At 37.1% G+C, this 17,282-nt stretch overlaps 1 protein-coding gene and 2 non-coding genes across 17 annotated transcripts in view; all 3 read right to left on the bottom strand.

Annotated features, from left to right (window-relative positions):
- Cep295 (centrosomal protein 295) overlaps nt 1-17,282 on the bottom strand; it is a 49,365-nt gene that overhangs the window by 6,174 nt on the left and 25,909 nt on the right. For 14 of the 15 annotated variants that reach the window (XM_010633671.2, XM_033764277.1, XM_033764280.1 and 11 more), the window contains 10 exons: nt 15,133-15,270; nt 14,524-14,621; nt 10,912-14,356; nt 9,529-9,709; nt 9,267-9,410; nt 6,578-6,724; nt 2,739-2,842; nt 2,132-2,234; nt 1,235-1,483; nt 36-184 (listed from right to left, as the gene is read on the bottom strand). In XM_010633671.2, the coding sequence (XP_010631973.1) occupies nt 36-184; nt 1,235-1,483; nt 2,132-2,234; nt 2,739-2,842; nt 6,578-6,724; nt 9,267-9,410; nt 9,529-9,709; nt 10,912-14,356; nt 14,524-14,621; nt 15,133-15,270 (4,758 nt within the window). The remainder of the gene's footprint in view (nt 1-35; nt 185-1,234; nt 1,484-2,131; nt 2,235-2,738; nt 2,843-6,577; nt 6,725-9,266; nt 9,411-9,528; nt 9,710-10,911; nt 14,357-14,523; nt 14,622-15,132; nt 15,271-17,282) is intronic. The other variant, XM_033764281.1, reaches the window with a different exon arrangement.
- On the bottom strand, nt 2,316-2,387 carry LOC117286460. Its single transcript, XR_004517628.1, has one exon. It is a non-coding gene; the product is annotated as a small nucleolar RNA U2-30 (small nucleolar RNA).
- LOC117286461 lies at nt 2,556-2,636 on the bottom strand. Its single transcript, XR_004517629.1, has one exon. It is a non-coding gene; the product is annotated as a small nucleolar RNA U2-19 (small nucleolar RNA).

Raw genomic sequence — 17,282 nt, 5'->3', positions numbered from 1 at the left:
ACTGTTCTACAAGAATTAAAACTAGTTTAATATACCTGGTAAGAATCTCTGTTGTCTTGAGAAATCCCAGAGGATGATGATGATAAATCAAAGTCAGGGTGTGGGTCTAAGGGTTTAAAGAGCTGATGATGCAAATTTGGAAAAACGTGTTCTAGTTCTGGAAAGTCAAAGTCGACAGTTGGAACTGTGAGGAAAAAAAGAATTTATTTTTAAGATTTAAAGTAAAGCCTAAAAAGCAGTACAAAGAACATATTAAAAACTTTGCTAACTATGTTTTTTTCATGATCAGCAAATGCTTTCAAATTAAATCCTATCATGATTATTTCCAAGGTAAAAAACAAACAAAACAAAACAAAACCCCAGATCCTCTCAGTTACCAAAGACTTCTCAGGTTAAATAGGAGTGACAGGTACACATGACAATGGCTTTGCTATAAGCAAGTGGTGTAAACCCTATGGCACACGTGCTACCACAGGCTGTTCACATGGAAAGCTCTAAACTGTTCACCATAATTGCTATAAGCTTTGCTGTTTTTACTTAGCTCACTTCAGGAGCAATGATTAAAAGAAGGAAAAAGGAGAAAGGCTCACTGTATTCATTGTTACCATGGGCCGGACAGTGTAGTTTATGTGCATACCTCCTTTTAATTTCCAACATCTTTCTTTTTATGAAAGATGAAAAAGTGCATTTACCTACGGTTTCACACCTAGGAAACAGTCTCAACCTGATCTGAACCAAGATCTCTCTGATTTCTCAGGTGCACCCAGACTCAGTTCAAAAAGCTAACTTGAGAAGGTAAAAGAAGACTTGGTCATTAATGTCCTCTACAGTCATATTGGGTCCATATCTCCTCTTCAGTAAATATCAGTATTCCTGTGGTAAAACTGTGCTGCAACAGGCATAAAAACATGAAGTTTGAATAATATTTACTAAAAACTCAAAAGGATAAAAGGTTAACTGACTTACATACATATATACAGTCTGGCAAAAAAAAAATGTATACACATTTCAGCAGTTCTCTGTACTAATAAATGTCTAGAAGCTAATGGACACCACTTAAGCACTTCTCATAATTGTAGAGAACAAAAGGAACTTGTATTAATTTTTATCTCAATAAATTTAGCATTAAAATATTTATGTTTTTCTTTTCCCAATGTATATATTTTTTGGCACTATACACAAAAATATATACATACATATCTATATATTTTTTTTTCCTTTAAAATGGTTTTACCCTGAAAGTCTGTTTTCTCAGGTATCCAAGTTGATTCATTTATGTGTTTGTCTATGATCCGCTGACAGTGTGTATGTCCAGGTGTAAATTCTTCCACTGCAGGCAACAGAGATTTATGAACATCTGAAGAGTTCTGCTGCTGATAAGTAACTTGTATTGAAGGATCTACAGAATTTAAAGTATCTGTCTCCTCTTCTTTACTGGTGACAGGTTCTTGTTCCTGGTGGTCCACATACTCTGAGAATGGCTCTGAAATTTAACAAAAATTTTTAATTGATGTTAACACTGTATATTCCTTTTGACAGCTGGGTGCTTCTTTTTTTTTTGGTACTAGGGATTGAACTCGGGACCTTGCACTTACCAGGCAGGCAGAGGAACCATAGAGCTAAATCTGTGGCCCTGGGTGCTTCTTTTTTCTGAGATAGGGTTTCACTTTGCTGTTCAGGCTGGCCTTGAACTCATTATATAGCCCAGGCTGGCCTCCTACCCCAGCCTCCCAAATGCTGGGATTACCACGCCCAGTTGGGTGCTTCTTTAGAAATATAATTTGGTAGAGAGATGTATGGCAATATATATTGCTAATAGATCAGTGCAATCAAGAGATTTCCTAAGATACAACTCCACTGAATGGGAAAATGGGACATCAGCATGTTGTTAGGAATCTATGTGAGGAGTGTTAGCAATCATATATGTTAGGAATCATAATAGAGTATTATATGACTTCTAGTCACTTTTAGAATACCATTATTCTATTAGACACTGAAACTTTATTTTCTAGACTTAAAGAAACTCTCTTTCTCCCCATTGCGTTGTGAAAAAGCAACATTTCCTCCCTGTACCACACTGTAACTTAATTGGTATTGGACTTTCAATTTGTTTACATTTTAATATCATTACCTGGATCCGTAAGGCTCAAATTTGTGTTTTCATAACTTAAAAAACTGCCAGTAGAAACAGATATTGAAGATAACGGCTCATGAGAAATATCTTGTGTTTCAGTCTAAAAATTAAAGGAAATATTAGACCATGACGTGTCAAATAGTACAGTATCTGGAAAACTAACCTAAGCTGCTGTCAATTCTGAGCTCAGGTCAAGTGTAGAAACCTTCATAGTTACAAAGGTCAGTAGTGAAATCTTTTTTCATCATTGCTCAGAAATGACTAGATACACACACGAGTCTCCAATCTCACCCATCAAAATGCCCTCAATTATTTAATTACCTTATGAACATACACGCATGCACATAAAATACATACACACACACACACACACACACACACACACACACCCCTTACTATGTTGTTATTTTACAGATTTGCTTCTCAGAACTATAGTGATCATGCATCAGGAAGACTGGAAGGTCTTCTGACGCTCAGATTTGGCTATTTTTCATCACTGATCCACTTCAATAAGAGCAGATCTCAGAGAACATAGCATTTTAGTAAACCAAAGAACATGAAATCACATAGCTCTACAAACCAAACATGAGAAGATACTGCTAACCTTATCATCTGGCCTCACAGCTGGACCCAGGCACATGTGCTCTGCTTCCTCTGCAGCGTAACTTAACACAGCATGATTCTCAACATCAAATTCCTTGACCTTGACTAAAATATAAATTTGGAATTCAAAATGATAGGAAAAATATGGATTAGGACAAATAAGTTATTAGCAACAGAGGCCAATAATCCCAACTTTCCTGTTTTGGTTCTTAAAGTTGCCTCATCTTAGATCAAAGGAAAAAAAATCACTTCTTTTTTCATTTAAAATACTAGGCAACACTCACTACTTTTATTTTTTTCAGTGGTAGTTTTCACTATCACATGAATAAAACCCTTTGAACCTTATGGGAAATATTTATTCTTATTATGTAGAAAAGCAACAATATTCAATCAAGAACACAGTAAGTTTTCTAAAGGGATAAAAGGCACATAAAAAAGACAACATCAAAGTACAAACAGTGATTGCTAATAAGTAATAGGACAAGGAGTTAAATTTTACTTCTTTTTCTTTTTTCATATGGAGATCTGTTTGCCTAGGTTGGTCTTGAAATTCCTGGCCACAAGCAATCCTGCTTCACTGTCTGGAGTTGCTGGACTATAGGCCTGAGCTACCAAACCCTGACTTAATTTTTAAATTAAGTTGAGGCTTTAACCCAAGGTCTGGTGTATGGATACAAAGGGCCCTGTAACTGAGCTGTATTCCCAGCCCCAATTTTTCTCCTTTTATACCTTTTAGTGCTAAGGTCAAAATAAACATATTTTAATATATTATAATTTCTAATTGTTTGACATATTAGAAGATATATAACAATTATACTATGTCAGTTTTGTATTAGTACAGGACATAATATTTCATTCCTGTGTGGGGCTGGTACATGTGCCCATCTTAATTCCTTTTTTCATCATCTTTCCTTCATGCCTCTTATTCCCTCTCTTGATTCTCTGGGAAAGATCTACCACCCTACTTATTATCTACCTTTTATTTTATTCTCTGTAATTTGGGTTTCTCATATATAAGAAATCATGTGATATTTAAGATTGTTAGTCTGGTTTGTTTCACTCAACATTATACAGCCTCAAGGTGTGCCCATTTTCCTACAAATGACTCGTTTATCTTTCTTTATGGCAGAGTAGTGCCCCATTATGTGAAAACACATTTACTTTATCCATTCATCTATTGATGGACATATAGACTGCTTCCAGGATTCAGCTATTATGAATTGTGCTGCTATAAACATGGATATGCATGCATCACTGTAATATACGTCTTTAATTCTTTCGAAAATACCTAGAAGGGTCAAGTCAAATTTGTATTTTCAGTGTTTTGCAGATCTCCACATTGATTTCTATAGTGCTTTTACTTGTTTACATTCCCACCAATAGAACAGAAGACCCCCCACCCCACTCCCATTAGCCTTGTCAGCATATGCTATTATTTGACTTCTTGATGACAGCCATTCTTTTTGGGGTAAAATGGAATCTCAGTATTGTTTTAATTTGTATTTCTCTAATAGCCAGTGATGCTGAGCATTTCGTCATGTATTTATTGCTCATCTGCATTTCTTTTTCACTGAAGTGTCTACTCATTTCACTTGCCTATTTTTGACTGGGTCGTTATTGGGGGTGGTCTAATTTTTTTTGTTTTTTATATATTCTAAATATTAGTCCTTTGTCTGAGGAATAGCTGGAAAAATTTATTTCCCATTCTGTGGGTTGTCTTTTCACTCTTTTGGTATTTCTTTTGTTGTGCAGCTTTTTAATTTGGTATGATCCCATTTGTTCATTCTTGGTACTACTTCTTGTGCCACCAGGACCTTTTGGAGACAGGGTCTCTCTACATGGTTCAGCCTGGCCTCTGGTGATCCTCCTGCCTCAGCCTGCTGGGTGCTGGGATTACACGTATGTGCTAGCATGCCTAGCTTCAACCAAGTTTTTTTCACACACCCCCCCCAAGCACTGGAGATTACTGGAGACTGAACTCAGGCCCTTCATGCTGATCTCTTAAGTGCACATCCCACCCAGTTTTTCAGAGTATCTTGCCAGTTTGTCCAGGCTGGGCTTGACTTTTGAGCCTCCTGGCCCAGTTGCCCAGGGTACTGGGATTAAAAGTGAGCAGCACCATACACAGCCTGTGCTACTAATAATATTCATGAATTTTGAATTTGTGGGAAAGCTGGCCAAGGCTTACAGTCATCTGTGGGTCTGAAGCAGAATAATAAAACTGCTGTAGTGCACATAAACAAAACTTTTGACTCATGATTACCATCTTATTATAAAAGAGATCAGTATACATTAATGGTGTTTCTTAAAAATGGAACTCTAGTCCACACACACAAATACATATATACACCTACATGTCTACTACTGCATGTAGAGACATAAGCAATATTTGTATCATGCTTAATTAAAACAATAGCAAAGCTAACAGCAAAGGCCAGTTCTTTGTTCATGTGAAGCAAGTACTCCACTGTTGAGTACATCTCTCTCTCCCTCTCTCTCTCTTTTTTTTTAATACATCTCTTTTGTTTTCATTTCATTTTGAGACAAGGCCTCAGCTAAGTTGCCCAGACCTTGCAATCCTCCTGCCTCGGCCTCCAATCATTTGCCTTTTAAACATAATTTTACTCTTATTCTGGTTCATTAAAAAATATATTATTGTGATCTAAATGATTTAACTATTAAGTGTCATTTGGTAGCTTCTCTACATGCTAAATTTCAAAAAAAAGTGTGAGATGGTAAAATTTTATTGTGAATTTTTTTTTAATCTCTTAAATAGCTAATTTCAAAAGCAAGCTGGGTGCCAGGGATTTAGCTCAGTGGTTCTGCCACCTGCCTTATAAGCACAACATCCCGAGTTCAATCCCTGGTACAGAAAAACAAAAAAAAAACAAGGTGGGAGATGAGAAGTTAATCAAGGGTTTCTTATTTCAATTGATCACAATTATGCACTTTTATCTATAACATACCATTGGGTCAACCCTAAAGGAAAGCTAAGTGAACAGGGTAGCATTTGTATAGTGGTAAATAGTGAAAAATAGAAATGAGGAAAAAGCAAGGTCAGAATTACTTGAGATGTTAAAAATACTCAGCAGAAGGGTCCCTGAAAAGTGAAACAGAAGTGTCATCAGTTGGGATATAATAAACTCATACCAGGGACCCATGAATACATTCCTAAGAAAAGTGAAAGCAACATCCTAAACAATTATCTCCCCATGACACACACAATTCACCATATCAGGCTTTCTAACAAAAACAAATGATACAGAGTTTGAAGTTGTAGTCTACCTTAAAAGCTACTAAGAAATCAAAGTGTTGAGGTAGTGGCAGGGAGGACACAGATAAATAAAAAATTTAGGTCATCTCCAAAAAGAAAATCCAAATCTGGGGATGGCTATGAGAAAGAGAAAAGCAGCCCCTTGACAGTCAGGGGCTGACCTAGCCAGATCAGCTGGACCCTGGTGTTCTCCCAATGAACACCAACAACTGAGCTGGGGATTTACTCAGTGGCACGGTGCCTGCCTCGCATACACAAGATCCCGAGTTCAATCCCTGGTAATAAAACAAAAAATCCCCCAACAATTTCATAGAATGCCACATTGACCATGATTTAGAGCATCACAGATAATTTTTATATTTCATAGTACTGTTTACAGACATGTACCACAATGTCCAGCATTGCCCCCATCACTTTTTATAAAAGCAAATGATAAAAGAATATAGGTGTGATTTGTGGTTTAGTCACTGAGCTTATTCACCAGTATTATCAAACTACAAGTCAATATCCACTGGTGCACATACACTTGTGCAAACAATCTCACTGTCAACTAATTTATCTCTCACCTGCTTCATCAGTGTAGCCATCGCCACAGCCTTGCTCCTGAGTAGCTGGTTGAAGATGATATAACGGATCACTAGGCAGTGGGCTCCCAAGGAAACTCTGCTCTCGGCTTACTGAGACCCTCAAGGGATCTCTGCCTTGATTAAACTCTGGTTTACCCAAAAAGAAAATGAACTGACTCATTAGATTTCCACAAGTTTCTACACATGGCTAAAACTAAAACGGCAATTTACATTAGGTAAAAACTAAACTGATCTGATTAGCAAGAAAAACAATAATGGCTTATTGTTCAGAGTCAGGTCTTTAAATTATTTTACTTCAATTTTACTGTTTTTAATGGTATCCTTATTTCCTAATAGAAGATTATACTTCAGTATTGAATACTCACAGGAAAAAAATACCTGGAAAACTTACTAACCTTTAAGAGTGTTTTAATATACATTGAAAATGTATATGAAGTTCAAAGAAAGCCTCAATGATCTAAATGTGATGGTACATGCCTATAAGCCCAGCACAAGCTCAGCTTCGGCAATATAGCAATACTTACTCTCAAAATAATAAAATAAAATGGCTAGGACATACCTCTAACTACAAACAGAGAATATTCTAATGACAAACTTAAACAGTTTGAAGTTCTGGTATCCCAATAACCCTGTCCTTCATATTACTCCGAGGAGGTAAATGGTTCATTTTCTGGAGAGACTGACTCCAAAGCACTCTGAATTCAGGGACATTAGGCACAGAAAGGAGGCAAGGGTAGAGAGGGGTGATGACTGCAATGAAGACAACAAGGGTACGAAGGGAAGTCTGCCTCATCAACCTAGATCTGCCAGACCTGGATCTGTAATGGCAACAGTCTGGCTGTGCTCATATCGGAGCATCTTTCTTTGAAGGAAAAGAACTACAGCTATTAAGTTGAAAGTTCCTGATGAAAAATTCATACCCTTTCCAATGAAACCTAATAGTAAATAAAAAGCCATCACTCATAATACTTCCAATTAGCCTTTTAGCATTCTATTCATATAATGCACGTAAAATATTATAGGAAAGTCTTCTGAAGATACACAAAAAAGCTTAACATATAGAAACCAAACAAATATTCTGTATCTATGAAACAAGAGCAGGATGTTAGGAAAAGGGAGGAAAAACCAATCTTCTAGAAACTACAGTTTATTTATTCATTTCTAAGACAGGGTCTTGCTACAAAATTCAGGCTGATCTTGAACCCACTATGTAACCCAAGCTGGTCTCAAACTCTTTGTGATACTCCTGCATCAGCCTCCACTGTGTTGGGATTATAAGCATGTGCCACCACACCTGGCCTGAAAATTTAATAACCAAAATAAAAATTCAGAACAAAAATTAGAATGAAGGAATTAACAAAATATACATGGAAAGGAGAAACAAAAGGAATAAAATTCTCAAGATCAATAAAAACCAGGGTTTCCAAACTTTTTTTAATTATCACTCCCCCAAAGCTTTTTTAGATTCTTCTTTTTCTCTAATTGCCATTCCCACATGTAATTTTAATAACTTTAGTTATAAAGCCATACTACATATGATGGTTTGGATCTTAAGTTTCCTCCAAAGGTTCATGTATTAAAAACTGGTCCCCATTGATATTACAGGGATATGGTGAGAGGAAGTGAGCCACTGTGAGCATGCTTTTCATGCTAAAAGGCTTCAACTAGAGGTTCCATTTGACCCAGTTATTCCTCTTCTTGGTATTTTCCCAAATGATTTACAAGGATCATACCACAGCGATATATGTGCACCCATGTTTATAGCAGCACAGTTTGTAATATCTAAATCTAAATGTCAATCCAAATGTCAATCAAAAAATGAATGGATAAAGATGTGCTTTTTTAATACAGTGGAGTACTACTCTGCCATAAAGGATAAGGGTGAGACATTTCTAGCTAAATGGATGCACCTTGAGACCATATTCTTAAGTAAGATAAATTGGAGACACATGTTTAAATATTGCACTGCTTCTCTGGTGTGAGAAACCAAAAATGGAAATAGGGCCAAAATGTCTAACAGATATTGGGAAATGGGAAGAAAATATTCAAATGAGAAGGGAAACTAGTGAGGGAGAAGGGAGAAAGGAAAGAAAGGACAAGAAAAAAAGAGAACAGAAGGAAAAATGGAAACAAAGCTTCTGTAAATAAGGAAGGGCAGAGGGGACAAGGCAGGGGAGGGAGAATGGAAAAAAAGAAGCAAGATGTATCACATACAGGTACACATTCTAGGATGACTGTTATCATTCTGTATATCTAAAATGTACCAATAAATGTTTTGCTTAAAGAAAAAGATATAGGGAAAAGGTAGTACAGGTAATAAAGAAAAAAAGGCTGTAAAGGAAAGGAGAAAAAAAAAAGAACTGGGTGACATTCTAAAGAAACGGGGTTAGAAGGCAGAATATAAATCAAAGCAGAGCGAACAGGAGTATCAGAATATGAGCTATCAAAGAATTTCTGTTTGAAGTAAATTAGTTTTTCCTATATAAATGATAAAGAAATTAGTTACTCGATGCCACATTTCTTTAGCCCAAATTTTAAAGTGTTATATATGCCAAGTTTTTCTTCTCACAAGTACTCAAAGACCAAGTCTGACAAATTTTAGCATCCTGAAAAAATGTAGCAAATTGGCAAACTACTAAAATATCTTTTATTGCATCAAATTGTCTACCTGGTACAGAAGTTCTGCCACTTATGGGTGATTCTACTTCTTGTATAGCACTAAGTTCATGTTGATTTAAATCCAATCCACATTTAACTTTTGCCACAGGTGGCTTTGAGGCTCTTTTCCCTAGTTCTTTGTGCAGAGGCTCACCTATCAAGTCAAAGACAACAGTTAGGAACAATGACAATTAATATTATTTGACCAGCAAGCTACAGGAGATGAAAGGAGAAAAGAATCAGTGGATTACAATAAAATGCAATCATCTTACCACTTTGCTTGGGACTAGCATCTTCTGAGAGCAACTGGCCATCATCAGAGCTGTTCCTATCTGCATGAACAAGGATTTCCTGATCACCACCTCTTGCTAGGTCGTCCAAATGAGGAAGCCACTCTCTGAGCTGCCCCATCTTCTGCGCTTTTAAATCGTTTTGAACTGTTAGCTTGCTTGCCTGAAAAAAGTAGACAGGTGAGGGTGGGGATGATACAAACTAAGGGGTTGTGTATATCTTTCTTCTTAAATCAGAACCTTAATCAAATAAAGTTCCATCACTCACACTGTCACAATTTCTTAAAAAATTATGAATCCAACATTCAAAGAGTGGTATTTCCTTGACAAAGTACAACCTAGACCTAAAAACTCAGCTTTCACTCTACCTATCTTTCAATAAAAGAACATTCTTTTCTTTTCCATTAAATGACCAGAAAATTCCTAAGGACTTGACTTTGCTTGGACTCAACTCAAGCTTCTTCTGAAACCCAAGGATTTGCAGAATTCTGTTTACACTAAGTAATACATATAAGCAACCTTTTAAAATAAAATGGATCCATTCATATTCAAAACACTCTTATATCCCTTGTGGAGAAACTAAAAATGTGAGTGACTATACCAGACTTTTCAACAATTCAGATGTAAGCTGAAGTCCAGCTTTTCATTAGGTGAAAATCATGCCAGCTATATATACAATGTCACTTAAGGAAAAAGATGGTATTATCCTGATTCATATATCTTTAGTCAATAAAGAGCACGAGATCTACTACTGTATAAGAAAAACTCTCCTAAACCAGTTATTTTTGGTTTGTTTTTGAAACAGGGTCTTATTATGTTGTCTAGTCTGGTCTCATGATCCTCTTGCCTCAGCCTCCCAAATATTAGGTCTACCACCAAATCCAGCTTGACCAGTATTTATAATTTTAACAGATGGTAAATTTAAATCCTATTATAAGAAGACTTCAAATGAAAATCTGTTTTTTTAGTATGTATACTTAAAATTAGTTGGACTTCAAATATATCGAAGTCATATTCAATATATCAGGTAGGGCAATTAAAAAAATATTATTGGGTTTGCATTTATAGATTCTGTACCACTGGCTACAGCTGTTCCCAGCTTTGTTTTTTGAAGTAGGGTTTCACTAAGTTGCTCAGGCTGACCTTGAACTTGTGGTTTATCTCAGCCTCCCAAGAAGCTGTGATTACAGGTTGGTATCACCATGCCCATCATAACCGTTTTAATTTTCACATTGTTTGTGGTAGAAAATTAAAGCACATTTAAAGTTATATCACTTATTCTAACCTACAAACCTTAGTCTTAGGATTAAAACTGAGTCAAGGCTTACACCTCCACTGTTTAATTCTTAGGTATTTAAAATATACCTGGCTGTCTTTAAAGAAATCCTTTAATGTCTCTTGATGTTTCTGCATCTGCTGCTCCAATGATGTTTTTCTCTGTATGTGCAATTTTTCCTGGGCTTTTTGGCTATAATGTAGGATTTCCCTTTGTAGATCCAATTGCTTCTGAAGATCTATATTATCTTGCTGAGCTAAAACAGGCTGTGAATAGCTGAACAGTCTATGTTGAAATCTTGGGATCACTGAATCACTTGAGGTAGCAGCATATTCATTTTCAGATGAATACAATTCACAAATGCTTTTAGATTTAGCTTCTGCAAAAGGTAGTGGAATGAATGAATGCTCTATTTCCTTGGATAGAAACAAAGAGGGGACAGCATGCTCAGCAGATTCACTTTTGCCCAACTTACTTTGCCTGTTTAAAAGCAGTTCTTCCTGAGATTTCTCTGTAGAATGCACCACTTCCCTGTCTAATTCCAACTGCATTGTCAAACTATCTTTCTGAGAAAGACTAGCCTGTGAAAAGCTCAAAGGCCTACCCTGTGACCCTGGGGTCTCAGTATCATCACTTTTGGTTAGGAAAGACTCTTCAAGTCTTTCAGAATGAGCAGCAGGCAATGCCACCTGGGATGAAAGTGAAGAGGAGCCAATCTGCTCAGATGACACTCTTTGCTCCAACTGACTTAATTTTTGCAAAAGTCGTTCTTCTTGAACTTCTTGTCCAGATCGAATGGCTTTACTTTGTATATCTAACTGCTGTTGAAGTGCCTTCAAATCACCATACTGAGGTTGGATAAAATGCTCAGAAGGTACTTTTTCTTCAAATTTATATTGTCTGGGCAACAATAATTCTTTCTGGGTTTTCTCAATAGAAGAAAAGGCATTTGTCTGTGTATGAATGTGCTCTTGAAGTGCAATCAAATTATCTTGTTGAGGTAAAACAGGATGTGATAAACCCCACAGTCTGTCAGGCAATCTCTGTGTTTCAGAAGGACCTGAGATAGTATTATCACTATTAGCTGGACAAAGTTCTTGGGTTTGTTCAGATTCAGTAGGAGGCAATGAAGCAAATGAATGTTGTGTTGCTAAGAGTGAAGAAGTACCAACCTGCTCAGAAGATATTCTCTCCTTCCACCCATTCTGCTTAAGTAAAAGTATTTTTTCCTGAGCTTCCTGTCTAGACTGAATGATGGCCTCCCTCTGTTTAGCTAGCTGTTCTTGAAGTGCCTTCAAATTATCTTGTCGGGGCTGGATAAATTGTGACATCTTCAAAAGCCTATCCCGCAACTCTGGGATCTGAAAATGGCTTGAAGGAATGTTACTATCACTCTCCGTTGAAAGAGGGTCCTGGGTTGTACTAGAGCCGACAGAAAGCAATGATGTAAATGACGGCTGTCTCAATTGAGGTATAAATGAAAACAAGACAGTTTGTTCAGAAGATGTATTTCCTTGGGTTTTCTGACCAAGATGAAAGACCTCTTTCTCTGTGTCTAACTGTTCTTGGTGTTCTTCCAAATTATCTTGCAGAGGTAGAATATGGTGTGAAAGTTTTTCTTGTAATCCTGGAATCTTAGAATGGCTAAAGGAACCATTAACATCACTCGTGATTGATATAAACTCCTGGATTCTTTCAGATTCAGCTGTCTGGGATACAGATGAAGAGGTACCAGTCTGTTCAGATGAAATCCCTTTATCCCATTTATTTTGTTTGTGTACAAATTCCTGATTTTCTCGTCTAGCACCAAGTATTACTCTCTGAATGTGTGACTGTTCCTGGAGTGCTATCAAATGTTCTTGCTGGGTTAGGCTATGCTGTGGGTGAGACTTATCTTGAAATGGTGGAATCACCAAATGACTTGAGGGACTCCTACTCTCCTCAGATGAACAAATTTTCTGAAATCTTCTGGGGTCCACATCTGCAGAAGTTTGTGAAGCATCTGAATGTTGAGTAACCAGTGGTAAGAATGAAGAACCTGTCTGTCCAGGCAAATGGTCCCCCAAATCCCTGTGACCATGTGGAATGAATTCTACCTGTGCATCACACCTAGCTGGAAGAGTATCCCTCTGTGCAGCCCCCTGTTCTTGGAGCAACTTCACATTATCATGAAGAGGTACAAACTGCTGTAGAAAACTTGACCTATTCTGAGATTCTGGGATTCCAACACAAAGAAGCCCTTTATCACTGCCAGATAAATGCTGCTCCTCGAATTTTTCAGATTTTCTATCAGGAAAAGGTAGTGAAGTAAATGTGTGCTGAGCTACCTGATATGGCAGAGAAGAAGGCTCAGCCTGTTGAGAACATACTCTTCCATCCAGTTCACTCTGTTTATGTACAAGTAAGACTTCCTGAGCTTCCCGCCTAGCCTGAAGACTATCCCTCTGAATATTTAACTGTTCTTGGAGAAATTTTAAATTATTTTGTTGTGGTAAGACAGGCTGTGAAAAACTCAAAAGACTATCCTGAAGATTTGGAACCACAGGATGGCCTGAGAAAACTGAAGGACCATTTTTGGTTGGAGAAGATTCCTGGATTCTCCCACATTCAGCTTTGGCAGAAGGCAGTGAAGTGAATGAATCTGGAGCAACCAGTGGGAATACCGAGAGACCAATCTGCTCTTCCAATTCTTTCTGTTTGAGCAAAAAAAACTGTTCCTGAGCTTCTTGTCTTGCCTGGAGAACTTCCTTCTGTAATTCTAACTGTTCTTGAAGAGCCTTCAAATTACCTTGCTGGGCTGTGATAGTGTCTGAGGATAGAAAAGGTCGATCATGCATTTGGTTGATTACAGAATGACTTACAGAAACTGTACTTTTATTCACGGTTGAAAGGGGCTCTTGAATTTTTCCAGACTCAACTTTACTAGGCAAAATAGTAAAAGAATGTTCAGGCACCAGTGGTAGGAATGAAGGCTCAGTTAGTTTTGAAGATATATTTTCACTGTCCTCTGCCACTATTTGCTGGGAATCCACAGCTTGAAAAGTTGTTGGCCTCAATGTTTCACATATTCTTCTAGTGTCCTGTAATACCAGCTGTCTATCATGTGGCAAAGCAGTTGAAAGTGTATGTAAATATTTAGAAATTAATTTATAGTCTCTCTTTTGTGCTTCAACCTGGGAGAATTGCCTTAGACGTTCTTGTGACTCCAAAGACTGCTTGGCTAGAAAATCTGAAGTGCTTGATGTTTCTCTCATTTCTTTCTGTGGAAACTGACTTTTTCTTGGTGCATGAATATGATCTTGCTTTAATTTTGAGATCTGAATGGGCTGATATTTATTAAGATTCAACTCGAGTCTCTGAGTCTGATCCCAATGTTGTGATATAGCAGTGGATTTTTCAGATTTCTGTGGTGGTACTGTTATAATGGAATCAGATATCAATGAAGTAGCTGAGGTTGATGGGTACCTTCTTTTTAACATAATCTGATATTCAAGTAATTGTTTCCTGGCTGCTTCAACAGATTGCCTGTGTAACCTACCAAGAACAAACACAACAATAAATGAAAAAATGCCCCCAGTTATCTAGTGTTTATACATTAAGTTTAGAAATGTATATTCAAATTAGATATGTATATAAGCCAAATAAGAAATCTAAAAGGTGTACCATACCCTGTCATATGGAAATTATATCCTAGCCAATACCTGTTTTGTTGTAAAAGCTGCTGTTGGTAGTTATGAATCATCTGCCTATGACTATCTTCATCAGAAATTACAAGGAATGATGCTGGAGCAGGGTCAACCTGGTAAAAGATAAAACTGAAAATTCAGAAACAAGTACTAAAGTATTTTGTGTAAACTTAAGTTTTACAATTGTAAATTTCTATATGGCTTTATTTACTTATTTAATTTTATAGTACGGGGGATAGAACTCAGGGCCTTCCCTTGAAGCTACATCTCCAACCCTTTCTTGAAAAATTCAAGACAGGGTCTCACTAAGCCATAAAATTATCAGGGTTGGGCTCAAAAGTTTGCAATTCTCATGTCTCAGCCACCGAAAGGGCTGGGATTACAGACATGCATCACGATATATAACATGCAAATCATAATCATATTTATATAGACAGTGCATTTATATTGGCACTCAATGGACACTTAAAGAAAAAAAAACATTAGGCTGATGTAAACTTGTTTTTATATATACATTATTAAATGACCAAATAAACATTAGAGATATTTTATTTTCTAAATTCTATGACTGCTTATATTTCCTTGTCCCCAATGACTCATATGGAGAGATTTCCTGCATCCTACCCCAGTCTGTTCAGTTTTTTTCCTTTTTTCTTCCTCCAGCTGAGCTCTGAAGCAATCAGTTTCTAATTTTAACTTCTGTTGTTCAAGTTGTTCAAGTAATTCCATCTGCTTTTGCTTCTGCTCTTCTATTTCCATTATCTAGGCAAGAAAAATACTATCAATCTATTAACAACAAACTCATACAAAAGTTAATACTCATCACATTAAAAAGCAATAGGTTTTATTACAAAGATTACATGATTTTCCATAAAAAGTGTTCATCTGTGTTACCGGCAATGCGAGAGGGAAGACAAAAGTAGATAGCAAAGGAGGAAAAGAGAAAAAAGGGAGAGAAGCGTAGAGCAGTAACAAGAAAAGGAACAAAGACATTATTATTTCTATCTTCCAGAAGGAAATCCTCAGTGCCACTGAAGAACCACTCCCAGAGAAGCAGCAAATGGTATGTAGACAAATTCTATGTTCACATCTTTAATTTTCCATTGTGCCCAGTATGAAAAATGTCTAAAGAAATTAAATATGGAGGCCTCCCAAAACACTTTGATTTCTTAGCAACACTCATTAAGACAGTAGTTAACTTATTTTTTTGAGACAAGGTCTCACTATATAGTTTAGGCTCATCTAAAACTCACTATGGGGGCTGGGGATTTAGCTCAGTGGTTCCACTGCCTGTCTTGCAAACGCAAGGACCTGAGTTCAATCCCTGCTACCAAAAAAATAAAAAAATTAAAATAAATAAAACAAAACTCACTATGTAGCCCAGGCTGACCTCTAACTGAGTGATCCTCTTGCCTCAGCCTTCCCAATGCTAGGATTACAGTTGTGTGCCACTATGCCCAGCAACAGAGAGACATCTAGTTTTGTTGCCTGCCAAATGTAGCACCTAGTACACCTAGTATAGGCCGATACACAGATTGAAAACTTACTGAATAAAAAAAACGCATGTGTAGTTTTATAAAGAGGAGCAGTTCTGCTAGAGTAATGAACAAAGATTAACCATATTTTCAAAATAAAAAGAAGTCCCAGCCTGATACTTTATTTATTCCCTACCAGACAACAGTGGCCACAGCTGAAGGCCTGTCATCTTCTTTACTTTTTTTCATCATAGGAGCTACTGAATTTTAAGTTACAGTGCCTTTTAGTCCCATCTCTCCCTCCCTCTCCCCTCCCCTCCCCTTCCCTTTTTCACTGTTCAGGCTGGCCTCAAACCTACAAGCTGCCTGCCTCAGTCTCCCAAGTAGCTGTGATTATAGGCATCATAAATGAATAGATATTTCTCAAAAGAAGATGTACAAAGGGCCAGTATGTGTGTGTGTATGTGTGTGTGTATTTATTTCAACATCTGTAGCCATTAGGTAAATGTAAATCAAAACAACTATGAAATTCCATCTAACCCTGATCAGCATGGCTATCATCAGGAACACAAAGAACAATGAATGCCGGTAAAGATGTTGGGAAAAAAGAAGCCTCCAACCTTGTTGGTGGGAATGTAAGCTAGGAAAACCATTATGAAAATCAGTATGGAGATTCCTCAAAAACCTAAAAATAAAAATTCCATTTGATCCAATAAATCTCTTCTGGAGTACACTCCTGAGAGTTTAAGCCATCACACTACCGTGATATATCTAAATCCATATTCAAAGCAATGCGATTCACAATAACTAAGCTCTGGAAATAGCCTAGATGCCCATCAAAGGAAAAATGGGTAAAGGAAGGAAATGTGTATATAAACAATGTAATATCATTCAGCTATACATAAAAAATAAATTATGTCGTTTGCAAGAAAATGGATGGAACTTGAGACCATGATGCTAAGTGAAAGAAGTCATACTCAGAAAGTCTAATATTTCTTCTTATATGAGAAACTTAAAATTATAAATAAAGGAAGGAGGGTACAAAACGAGAAGGTAGATTCCTGGAGACAGGGAAGGGGATCTTCGGAGGGAGAAAAGGGAAGGAAGTAAAGGGATTGAAAATAATCAAAGTGACAGGGCATGGTAACACACACCTGTAATCTCAGCACTTGGGAGACTGAGGCAGGAAGACTGTCATGACTTTGAGGCCAGCCTGGGTTACGTAGTGAATTCAAGACCAGCCTAAACGACAGGGTAAAACCCCGTCAAAAAAAAAAAAAAAAAAAAAAAAACCGGGGA

This window comes from Fukomys damarensis, unplaced genomic scaffold (genome assembly GCF_012274545.1).
Source record: "Fukomys damarensis isolate Sample0158 unplaced genomic scaffold, DMR_v1.0_HiC HiC_scaffold_16, whole genome shotgun sequence".
NCBI lineage: Eukaryota > Metazoa > Chordata > Mammalia > Rodentia > Bathyergidae > Fukomys > Fukomys damarensis.
Note: the sequence above shows the minus strand (reverse complement) of the source record. Positions and strands in the feature narration are given on the sequence as shown.